At 38.8% G+C, this 11,891-nt stretch overlaps 1 protein-coding gene across 1 annotated transcript; it reads right to left on the bottom strand.

The window, feature by feature from the left end:
* Positions 1-229: 229 nt before the first annotated feature.
* LOC103740276 (interferon-activable protein 203-like) lies at positions 230-11,537 on the bottom strand. The gene is given in 6 exon segments (XM_029567227.1): positions 230-675; positions 1,671-1,859; positions 2,993-3,228; positions 3,231-3,408; positions 5,401-5,642; positions 11,373-11,537. Coding segments are annotated over 4 exon segments (660 nt in total). The 5' UTR covers positions 3,400-3,408; positions 5,401-5,642; positions 11,373-11,537; the 3' UTR covers positions 230-609.
* Between the last annotated feature and the right edge of the window lie 354 nt (positions 11,538-11,891).

Genomic DNA, 11,891 nt, shown 5'->3' on the forward strand with positions numbered 1-11,891 from the left:
GAAGGCACTGATTTTTAAATGATAGATACAAAATATGTAATTACTGGGACTGTAGAGCAGCAGTTAAGAGCACTGGCTGCTCTTGCAGGGAGCCCGGGTTCAATTCCTAACATTTACATGGCAGCTGACAACCGTCTGTAACTCCAGTTCCAGGGGAATCTGGTGCCTTGTTCTGACCTCCACAAGCTTTGCAGGCCACAGGGGCTCTTCAGCTTTTTTAAATGATAGATACAAAATATGTAATTACTGGGGCTGTAGAGCAGCAGTTAAGAGCACCGGCTGCTCTTGCAGGGAACCCGGGTTCAATTCCTAACATTTACATGGCAGCTGACAACCGTCTGTAACTCCAGTTCCAGGGGAATCTGGTGCCTTGTTCTGACCTCCACAAGCTTTGCAGGCCACAGGGGCTCTTCAGCAGGCAATATACTCATACACATAAAATTAAAAAATAATAAATAAAAGTTTAAAAGAAAATACTAAAATGTAGAATGAGTAAGGTAAGAGCCATCATTTCCTAGAACAAATAACTGGCCTTTAAATGCACTGTGGACTTGAATCTTATCTCCACAAGTATCATTATCAGTGGCATCCAGGTTTTCAGGAGGAGGACTATAGTGTTATCCTGAAAACTAGCTCAGGGTTGAGTGGTTGTCTTTCATGTTCTCTTTTGATGACCTGGAGGAAGAAGATTGTGGAGTCAGATCATTTGTGATGGTGCATGTTGTAATATATACTTCTCTCCTTACTCACATTGACTAATGGCCACACGTCACATGCACCTCTGTTCTAACTTTTATCTATCTCCTTTAATGAATTTCTAACCTTGGAGTCAGCTTTCCTCCCTTGATTGGGACTATGAAATTAACTATGCATTCCCACCCAGCTTGAACACAGGCTGAGGAATGGGGGGTGCTGCAGAGCCACAGGGAAAGGAAAGAACTGTGGCAGTTATGGGAAGGAATAACTGGAACATTCCCTGGAATGTTTGCACTGAGCAGAAGGGTGGGAAAGTGTACAGGGGCATGTCTAGTAGAGCTGCTGTGAGGAGGAAAGGTTTAGAATGTTGACTCATGGTGAGAGCTGGAGACATTTAAGAGCATTTCTGTCTGACTGACTAGGCACTGTAATATTAGCAGGTGGCTTTTCCTTGTTTGTTTTTGTTTTGTTGTTGTTGTTCAAGTACAACAACACGAGTGTCTGTCAGTGAGATAACAGCCTGGATTATGGTACCTCTGTGGTGTAATTTGCTCAGGGCATCCTTATGAACTTATGTATGTTATGAGTTCTTTTCATGATCCTCTGGGATAAACAATATTTCTATGTTATAGGTGAGGACCCTGAGATTCTTCACGTCTTTCATCACTTTGAAAAATCATAGAGCCAGAATTAGACACTAATCTCTTAATCAATCCAATTTTCTATTAAACAACCCCTCCATTAAATTTTGTCATTTTTATTATTTATCAGTATATAATGGCTTTTGAAAGTCTTTCTTGGTTACCTATCTTTAATATGGCTAATAATAGCATTATTTTTAAAAACATTATAGAAAGAAAAAGTTTACATATATTAATGTATGAAGCTTAATTTTCCTTCCACCTCCTGAATTTTCCATGAAGACTGATAAGAATATGAAATCATGAAGAATGATGCTCCCTTTGTGCACACACCTGCATGTAACTATGCCTCACAGACCTCAGCTGCCGCCTGTCTGCACTTGACGCCAATTCAAAGCAGATGAGTCTAAGGCTGTCGCCTGGTTCACAGTCAATGTTGGTCAGTCGTCCACATACCACCACTTCCATCATCCCTGTATCATCTTGTATTCCATAGTAAGTGCATTCATTCCTCACATTTTTCTGCAAAAGAAATTAACTTTGATCTTCTGAAAGTGTGCCAGAATTTTCCACATCTATGAGAAATAAAGGGTGTTAACAGAAATTTGTCTCTGACAAGGGAAATACAAATGTTAGGTTATAACTAAAGGTATAAAACAGCTTGAGATGTTCAGGTTCATAAATCCACACTTTGGAAGACTCTCACAAAATTTTCTTCTGGATTTTTCTAGAAACTTCTGGAGTTTTCTAGAAAAAATTGCTACTTTTCTTAATCTTTACTACTATCATATTTCAAGAGTTAATTGGGATTTCTTAAAGGTCCTGAGTAGGAAAAAATTCTGATTCCCTTCTTAGGTTTCCTTTCAGAAGCCATCAATTGCCTGTACTCTTTCATCTAGAAGTGAGACCTTATGAGATTTTCCCCATCCATGTTGGCATGTTAGCTGGCATTTTCACTGTGTAGGTCTTATTTAGGAAACCATAATATTGAGATTTCATGTGTGCAATCTCTCTATCATTCTGAAAGACACTAACAGCAGGCATACTGGTCCTCTGGCTCTTTCAGTCTTTCCATGTTGAGATTTCGTGGGTGCAACCTCTCTGTCATTCTGGAAGACACTAACAGCAGACATACTGGTCCTCTGGCTCATTCAGTCTTTCCACCACCTCTTCCATGATATTCCCTGAGTCTTTGGTGTAGGCATTGCATTTTAGATGTATCAATTGGTACTGGGCAAAATACACTCACTTACTATCTGCATTTTGACCAGTTGTGACTCTCTGTAACTGTCTCCACATCTTGCAAAAAGAAATTTCTTTGATAAGGGGTGAGAGCTGCACTTATCTGTGGGTTTAAGGATAAGTGTGTTAGAATACAGTTAGAAATTGTATTGGTTTAGGGAAATAGCAGTAGTAGGTTCCCTTCTAGAGTCCATGATTTTCTTTCTAAAGAATTTTCCTGCTGATATCTTGAAAACACAAGAATGTTTAGAGGCTATGCCATCCTATAACATGGGAAACTCCTCTCCCATCTCCCTGATCAGGGAGACATTGACTTTCTGTATTCAGTAGGGTGACCAGATTACAAATGCCATGTTATGACTTAAAAATCTTAAATTGCAAATGGAGTTTTTCAAAATACTACAATGACTTACCTTATGTACCATAAAGACTACATTCACAAATATTTCTCTTCTGTGTGAGCAAAGATGAACAATTTTAGGGGTTACATTGGTCTTTTGCCTCAGTGCTGCTGGGATATACATCACACAGTTGCCATTTACATCAGACACACAGGAGGCACTGTGTATCTCTAGAAACCTATTTTGGGCAAAATAATCTGAGATGGCAATGACTTTGTTTGGGATGAACTTCTCCCTCAGGACTATAATAACACCTTCACTCTGAAGAATTCAGTTTCAGTAGCCACTGTGGCATGAAACATTTTTTCCTCTCCTCTCATGCCATATGTAAATGGTTCTGTTGCTTTTAATACCATTACTTCTTTGGGACCTTGGGGATAGCCATCTTCCTCAGAAGCTTCTATGGGTTCATTCCTCATTCTTGTTCTCTACATAGAATGCACACAGGAAAGAAAAGCACAGTTAGGACATATGATAATAACACCTTCACTGGGTAGAGAAAATATAAACAATGGCTGATATGTTATAGCACATGGAGATTTATATAGTAATTTCAGTTGGTACTAATCATATGTAGTAGCTGAAGAGATTGTATTTATAATTTTTGTGTTTAGGGGAATGAACCTGAGGTCTTACACAATCTAGACAAGTCGTCTACCTGTGAACTACATTATGAGGCAAATAGGGGTGTTCCAGTTAGCTTTTCTCTGTTACTGTGATAAAGAATTGACTAAACCCAACTTGGGGAAGAAAGGCTTTATTTCAGTCTACAACTCCCAGGTCACAGTCCAACACAGAGGCAGGAACTTAAGACAGGAACCTGGAAGCTGGAAATGAAGTAGAGACCATGTAGGAACACTGCTTACTGGCTTGCCCCCTGGCTTGTTCAGTTAATTTTCTTAGACTGCCAAGGTCTACCTGCCCAGGTATCACACACTGCCTACAGTGGGTTGGGCTTGCCTATATCAACCAGCAATCCAGGAAATGTCCCACAGACAGGCCCACAAACCAATCTGATGGACTTAGTTCCCTAACTGAGGTTCCATTTCAAAGGTGTCTCTAGTTTGTGTCCAGTTGATAAAAACTAAACAGAACAAGGGACGCTGTAAGACAAAAATCACAAAATCTTTTCCATAAAGCTCTTACTGTCTTGCAAAAAAGATAGCAAGGCCACCACTGGAAGAAATCCAAGAACTTGGCTAATCTGAAAGGATTCTCAGTAGAGTCTCTTCTCTTTGCCTGATAGCGGTGGTCAAGGAGAACCCCAGAACTGGGAAAGAGGCATGAAGGAACTTTCCTCAGAGCATCCATCTCCACAGTGTCTATTATGGTTTCTGAGTTTCTGGAGACTACTTTGAATTAAAAGAAAACTGCAGAGCTGGAAGAGAAGTAGGATGGGAATCACAGGAGACCTGGATCTTAGGACAGGGTGACAGCTGACTCAATGTGATCTGAGGGCTCATACAGACTTATGACCCCTATGCCATAGGGTTAGCTCTCAGCTCTCATCAAGGTGCTCCAGTGCTTACTAACACCAGGAAGTGCATTCCCAATGTAACCTGATTAGTAGCTTACAATATGAAAACAGCATCCTGACAAAAAGTGCAGAGGATTTAAGGAACAGACATCCTTTGAGAAATGAAAGAAAACCTCAGGAACAGGTATTTTCTCCTTGCAGGTATAGAAAAGACTTGAAACACCCTAAAACTAATTAGTGTAGGATTATCTATGTATGAACTAACCGTGTAATTGCTTTAATAAATAGCAAAATAATTTAAATGTAGTTTTGGTTTAATGAATGGCAGTTCATTGCATGTTAACTATTTTATAAACCTGGGCTATAGAAAAAAATGTGTAATGTGATACAGTCTAGTGTAAAAACGATGCTTTGAATATATTTCCACAAATGGTAAAACAAAAAAGTGCTGGACGCTGAAACATTGCAGTTGGTAGAGAGATTCCTAATAGTTGAAATTTCATTGTTTTTGTGTATGTATCTAGTTTTGCAAAATGTTTTAACAGTAACGGTACAATTAAATATGAAAGAAAAATAATTGGGGGCATATTTTGGTTGACTCTATATTTCTGCGTTCTTTTTTACCCTACTCTCTCCCTGTAGCGGTACACTGAGGGAAAAACAAAGGTGAAAACGGAACAAAAATAATAAAATTAAATAAACTCATGCCTAATCGTACTCTTTAAAGACTAAGAGGATTAGGTGCCCACTGAGTCCTAGCTTTTCTTAAAGAAGGAGACCATGGACACAGAATTTGAATTTTTAGAGGGACCTCAAATGTACACTTAATAAAAATGAGTGATTTCTTTAAATAAAAGATAGTATTTCCTAGGAGGTTAATGGGGAGGCCTTCTGAGGCTGTGCTCATCCCTGTCATTCTATTGTGAGAACAACAAATTCATACCCTGGGTGCTGTTGCTGGCAACACTGGAGGAGCCTAATGATTGCTGGATACTGTTGCTGTAGCCATGCTAGGAGCCATGAGACTGCTGGATGCTGATTCGGAGAGTGTGTGAGATGCTCGGCCACCGCTGGACAGTGCTGCTGGAGGCACTTGAGGAGACTGGATTCTGCAGAGCCCAGTTCTGGAGGCACATGAGCAGCAGGCACACCGCTGGACACTGTTGTTGGAGTCACTTGAAGACCCTGGTCAACATGGGAAGGTGTTAGAGGCACTTGAAAGGGCAGCAGGGTTCTAGAGGCTGTTGCTAGAGACACCAGGGGAATCTAGAAAATGATGGAGAATGTGGCTGAAGGCCTCTAAGGCATATGAAGAATTATGTGCAATGTTTTTGGGGAAGTCTGTTTAGTTAAAATTTTAAAAATGATTATATAAAACCTCTGGCTAAATAAAAGTGTTATATATAGCCTGTGGTGACTATAAATTACATCATAACAGCACACTTTGTTGAAAGCAAAAAATTTAGGCTGTTTTGATGTATGCATTTGATAAGGTAATGAATGATTTAATCATATGATGAAACTGTACAATCTTTAGTTTGGGGGTTTTATTTCCCTTTTTCTCAAAGAACAGTGTTTGAATTTTTCTCTTGTTAGTAGTTTATTTTTCTCTTGTGTGAGGAGACTGAACTGAAGGTCATGTCTATGCCACGCAGGTGCTCCACTGTGGAGTTTTATTCCCCAGACTTTAGTAATGGTTGCTAATATCAAAAGAAAAATGTTGAATACCAAGAGAATCCACTTCATAATACTGCATTCTAATTATATTTATGTCTTTGGGCATGCTGTCACCTGAACAGATGGCCAGAGGTGAGCATAGGATCGACTCATACAGAAGAAACATTTATTCTCTGTCACCCTCCATCCATCCCTGTGGTGACAGAAGGGCAGCTCTAGATTTAGAAAGTTCAAGTGTGGTTTTGCTGTCCTTCAGCAGGCTTTACAAAACCATGCCATTAACCTGTCTGATATTTCAGTAATGCCTTAAAAATGCTTTAAAATTAATGCTCATTTATTCATTTAGGGTTAGAGGGCATGCTACAGTGTGTCTATGGAAGTCAGAGGACAACTAGAGGGAGTGGATTCTTTCCTTCCACCATGCGGATTCTGGGAATCTAACTCAGGTCATTAGGCTTGACAGCAGGCACCTTTATCCACTGAGCCTTCTTGTTTATCAGAGTAATGTTTGTTGTTGTTTTGGTTCTTTGAGAAAGGGTCTCCCTGTAGTCTCAGCTGGCCTAACTTGGCTTTGTAGACCAGGCTGACCTCAGTCTTATAGAGATCTTCCTGTCTCTGCCTCTGAAGTGTTGAGATTAAAGGTGCATGCCACCACTGTCATGAGTAATGATTTTATATTTGCATCAAGGGAATTAATAACAGAAGTTAGAGTACACAGTAGTTTGGAAAAAATATTGAGCATGAATTTGCTAACTTGGAACTTCATTTTCACCAAGTCCTTGGAATAGATCATGAACTAGATTTCCAAAAAAGTCATAAGGGGAGAAATTAGTGGATTTTCCACTGGAGCTTATTCATTCCACCTGTGAGGAAGGTGTATTCACGGTTGGTTGTGGTTCCAGGTCTTCATTTGTGGTGGACGTAGGCTGGGAAGTACTGGGTTCATCCTGCCTGTGTCTTCTCACTGCAATATTGCTTCTTTCTGTTTGTCTCCTTTTAACTGATATAGAAAAGAAAACACATAACCCCAGCTAAGCTCTTCTATTCCAAGAAGCTGAAGTCCACTTAGTCTGGCTTCCTCTCAGCTCCTGCCTGTGTCTCCCTATGCTTGCCTTCCTCTGCTGTAGAAGCTCCACTTGGCCACATGTCAGCCAACACCACCAAGGCAGGCACAAGCACTGCCTCAGAGGATTCTTAGTTGTCCCCAGAAGCAGTGGAAACAGCCTTCCCATCCCGAGGGCTTCTACCCACCTCAGTCATGCCCCATCCTAATCCTCAAATTCTATAGTCTGATTTTTTTTTTTAATTAAAGTTTAGGGCTGGGGAGATGTCTCAGTGGGCAAAGTGCTAGCTGTGCAAGAGTAGAGACTGGGATTCAGATATCTGTGGAACATGTAAAAGCACCCATGTATAAATATAACACTGAGAGATATATTTCTGGGGCCTGCTGACTTGCCTATCTGGCTGAAAATGCATGATCCACCTTCAGTAAGAGGCTCATTTTCAAAAAATAAGTTGAAGAGTAGTACACACACACATACACACACACACACACACACACACACACACACAACAATTTAAAGTTTACATGATGATAATAATTGACAGGTCATCTCCTATAGGTCTCTCCAAATTAGAGATATATCAAAATTATAATCTTATTTACAATGGGTCAAAGTGCTGATATTTACTTTAACTTGTTGCAATTTTTTAGGGACAGTCGTGCTATGTAGACCAGGCTCATCTTAAACTTGTCTAGTTTACAATGCCCCAGCACCTTGAGTGCTAGGATCACAGATCTGAGTCACTAAGTCCAACTTCTTCATATCATTCTCATACCTAGTGACTTTATGAAAAGGAACTTCTTCCTATATGTGACAGGCAGGATTTCCTTAAATACTGACTGCTTTTCCTGCTGGAATAGGTATTAATGATAGATTATCCTGAATATTAATTGAATATTAGTATCCTGAATATTAATTTTACTAAAAATCTATTTAAATATTTTAAAATGAAAATTGTTCATAATTTTTCTTTATCATTTTCTCATCTTTCTAGAGTAGTGAAAGCTTTCTTCTTTCTCAACAACTTCTTTTATTTTTTTTCCTTTACCTCAAACTCCCAAAGACATCCACCCCAAATAGATTAGAATTCTTTATAAGAAAGAAGTTTTCTAAGTTGAATTACTACGTTTCTATAGCTATTGAGGCACACACTGGGAAATGGATGTGTCTAATGTGATCACCTCTGGATGCTAGCCAAGGTTGGGAAGGTGTAGGCTGGGTGGAGGTCAAGCCTGCTTCTATGTTACCTTTTACCTTCTTTTCTTTAAGACTCTCTGCCAAGCCTCCAAGTGTTGGCATATCTGTGTTTGTCCACTCCAGCATCATTTGGGAACTTGTATTCCATTGAGTCAGTAATCTTAATTCTGTCATAATTTCTTCCATTTTTTAGTTAGTTTTAGTTTCTTGCCTAGTAAAGACGATTATCCTAAAATCATAGTCACTAATACTCTAATCCTTCTAGAACAATTTTCTTGTATTCACTCACCATCTCTCAAATTATGGTTGAGCCTATGAGACAAAAATGGGTACAAGATTAGACAGACATACAATCTCAAAAATGGATGATGTTTTTGTGGTGTGAATGACCCATATCAAGGTGTCGTCCATAAGTGTGTATATCTGAAAGAGAGACTTCATTACCAGATGTGTTACTGTACAAAATGCATGTAGAAATGCTCCATTAATAAAACATCTAGGAAATTCTTCCCTATTAGTGATAATAGTTGGGTTAGGTCAGTGGGGGTTGTGATGAAAGAAAGTGGAGAAACTGGCAACTGTTGCAGTGGTTAGACTATGGGCTGTTAGTTTTAAAATCCTTGGGTCCTCCTCTTATTCATGAGCAGTGCTGGAGGAACCTGTTCCTGGATGTCTGCCTGTGGTTCCTGCCTCTTCTCACACTCATTGTGACTGTAGTATCTGGCCTATAAACAGGTTGCACCCACCTCATACATGAATAATAGTCAGATTTAGCACTGTGGTCATGCTGAGGCACTGACTTGTGTCTACTTGGCTCTTACTAAACTTCCTGTCTTTTTAGCATCCAGTCTCCCCTGGTGTTAGACCTTCCTCTCTTGGTCTCCTGTGCTCCTATTGCTGTTACATTGTTGAACATTATATACTTTTCAGTGTAGGATCATAGCATTTATTATTTAGAATTATGTCAATAGCTGAGTTTTTTCTGCTTTTAGGCTTGATTTTGTTAGTTGGTCTTATTTGCTTATAGAGATTGTTTTCAATCTTTCAAGCTATGATTAATTTCTGTTGGAATCCTTTAATTGTTCCCAAATTTATTAAAACATTTCCTCACTCCTTAAAAATCTTGGAAGACCTTGGATAATCTGCGTCTTTTGCTTATTTTCTTTTATATCCCTGACATCACATGCTACAGAGTGTGCCACACTCTGTCCCTTGTCCTGCTTCTTGGTGTAGTAAACTTGTTTTTCATTATGATCCTCATGCTTCTTTCTGTCTGTCTCCCATAAGAAGAAAAATCCCTGAGGTTTTTTCTTGTGAAAACTTCTAAAATTCAGGAAAGTACTAAGTCTCATGAGTTTGGATCTAATTAGTACTTTGTATACTAATATTTTAAAATCTCAGAGTAGGGATGAATTCCAAATCAGCTTAAATTTGTAAGTCATTTTAGTTATTATGTGTCTGTATCTTTGTTTAATCGGAATGTTACATTTTCTGTGGTTGTTACTTGCTTCCTTTTTTGAAAACAAAAAGAAAATCCCTAGCTGAAGATATTCATAGGGTAAAAGGAAAAAAACCACACAAAGACACATGACAGTGAAGATGAAGAGTAGTCTGGAAAATGAGTATTCTGTAAACCTTGACTAGCAAGTCAAGTGACAGCTTTTGTTAAATTTTATTTAAGTACTCTGAAACCTTCATGTTTTAGTGCTCTGTAACTTGAAGACTGGATCCTCTGCAAAGATTCAAGGAACACATTAAAACTGACACAAAAAGTCTGCCTTCAGCAAAACAGTGGAATGATACTTTTATAATATAATATTGGTCCAAAATGCCCTAAATCAAAGATGCCTAAATGCCCTGAAACTATAAAAGTTTAATTTGATTTGACACGTGACATCACAACTTTTTCCTGAAATATAACCAGACATGACATGACAGGAGACTATGTATATTTTTATGCATCCCACTTACATGTGAACATTCATGGTTTTGTTGAAATATCACTTTGATTTGGAGTGGCGATCCCAATCTCAATGGGATTTGAAGTAATATACTATCTAGGTAACATGCATTAACACCCTTTTGTAGCCAGAAAGTTCTGGATATCAAAATATATTTTTTCCCAATGATGCAAATGGGTACTTTCAACTTACCCTGAATTAAAAAAAATTAGACCAGTATTTTAACCTTGATAAAATGACGTTTACATAGGAAAGTCTCAAAAATATTCTCTGATACTCAGAGTGCCGGTAATTTAAAAAAACAAAATGCAGGAACACATATGGTATTGGAAATCATTGTGAGAAAGCAGCAAGTTAAGAAAACTTCAGGGAAAAGCTAAGCACAACGAGAAACAAATTTAATTTAGTTCAGCTAGGCTTTAAAAGCAAAGCCCTGACCACAGTGAGGAGAAAAATGAAGCTTATCTATGAGATTGGGGATGGAGGAGAAGAACATAACAGTTTATTAAGGATCTTTCCTTCTTTCTTTTCTCTTTTTTGTGTAGGAAGATTAATAAGTTACTTGGAAACTGGACAGGAAAATTTTGATCTCCTGAAATGCTAAGATAATGAAATATTTATAAACATATAGAAACAGTGACACTGAGATTCAGTTTATCTTCTGAACAGCACTGAGTGGCATATTCTGTGCTGTCTCCTTGGGGAGAGAAGTACTGAAACAGTCAGCTCTCCTCCAAATGTTCCTATGTTTTGATTTCCTTAGCTTGTGCAACTGAACAGTTTGCTTCCTGTAAACATTCTAATAACCATGAAAACTTGAAGTTGACTTATGCTGAGGTTTTTAGTCCTCCAAATGTTCCTATGTTTCGATTTCCTTAGCTTGTGCAACTGAACAGTTTGCTTCCTGTAAACATTCTAGTAACCATGAAAACTTGAAGTTGACTTATACTGAGGTTTTTTTTTTTTTTATGTTACACATCTTCTAAGAACAAGATTCAACATTAAAATTTTCATACCTGGCAAACTTCCAAGTGGGTCACTCAGAACCTACATTGCTTTGAATGAAGGTAGAAATCTTAAAAGGAAAAGTGAGTCGGCCGGCCTTCACTTCGACATTGCTTTCTCAGAGTGGAGGTGGCAGGAGGCGACCGGAGCAGGAGTCTGTTGTCACCGGTAACTGAATGCTGTTCTGGGACAGGGGAAAGTCTGTGATGAAGTGACTGTTGGTTTAAGTACTTCCTGGAGCAGTCACTAATTTATTTAGTTCCCAAGCCCTGGAGTTTCTAGTGCTTAGTGTTGTTACAAAAATACCCATGCTATCTCAATCAGACAAAAACCCAGCGTAGAACTAGGGAAATTGACAGCAGGTCCCAGTCTCAGCTAAGGAACTGATTACTATGGGGTCAGGGAGACTAAATCTTCTTTAAGGGAGTGACTCTAGATAGGCTGATATAGACTCCAATGGATGAACTTTCAATGAGGGACATCTGGGTACAAAGGATTTAATATATATCACAGAATGCATGAAATTCAGT

This window comes from Nannospalax galili, unplaced genomic scaffold (assembly GCF_000622305.1).
Source record: "Nannospalax galili isolate Female #2095 unplaced genomic scaffold, S.galili_v1.0 scaffold579, whole genome shotgun sequence".
In the NCBI taxonomy this organism is placed as follows: domain Eukaryota; kingdom Metazoa; phylum Chordata; class Mammalia; order Rodentia; family Spalacidae; genus Nannospalax; species Nannospalax galili.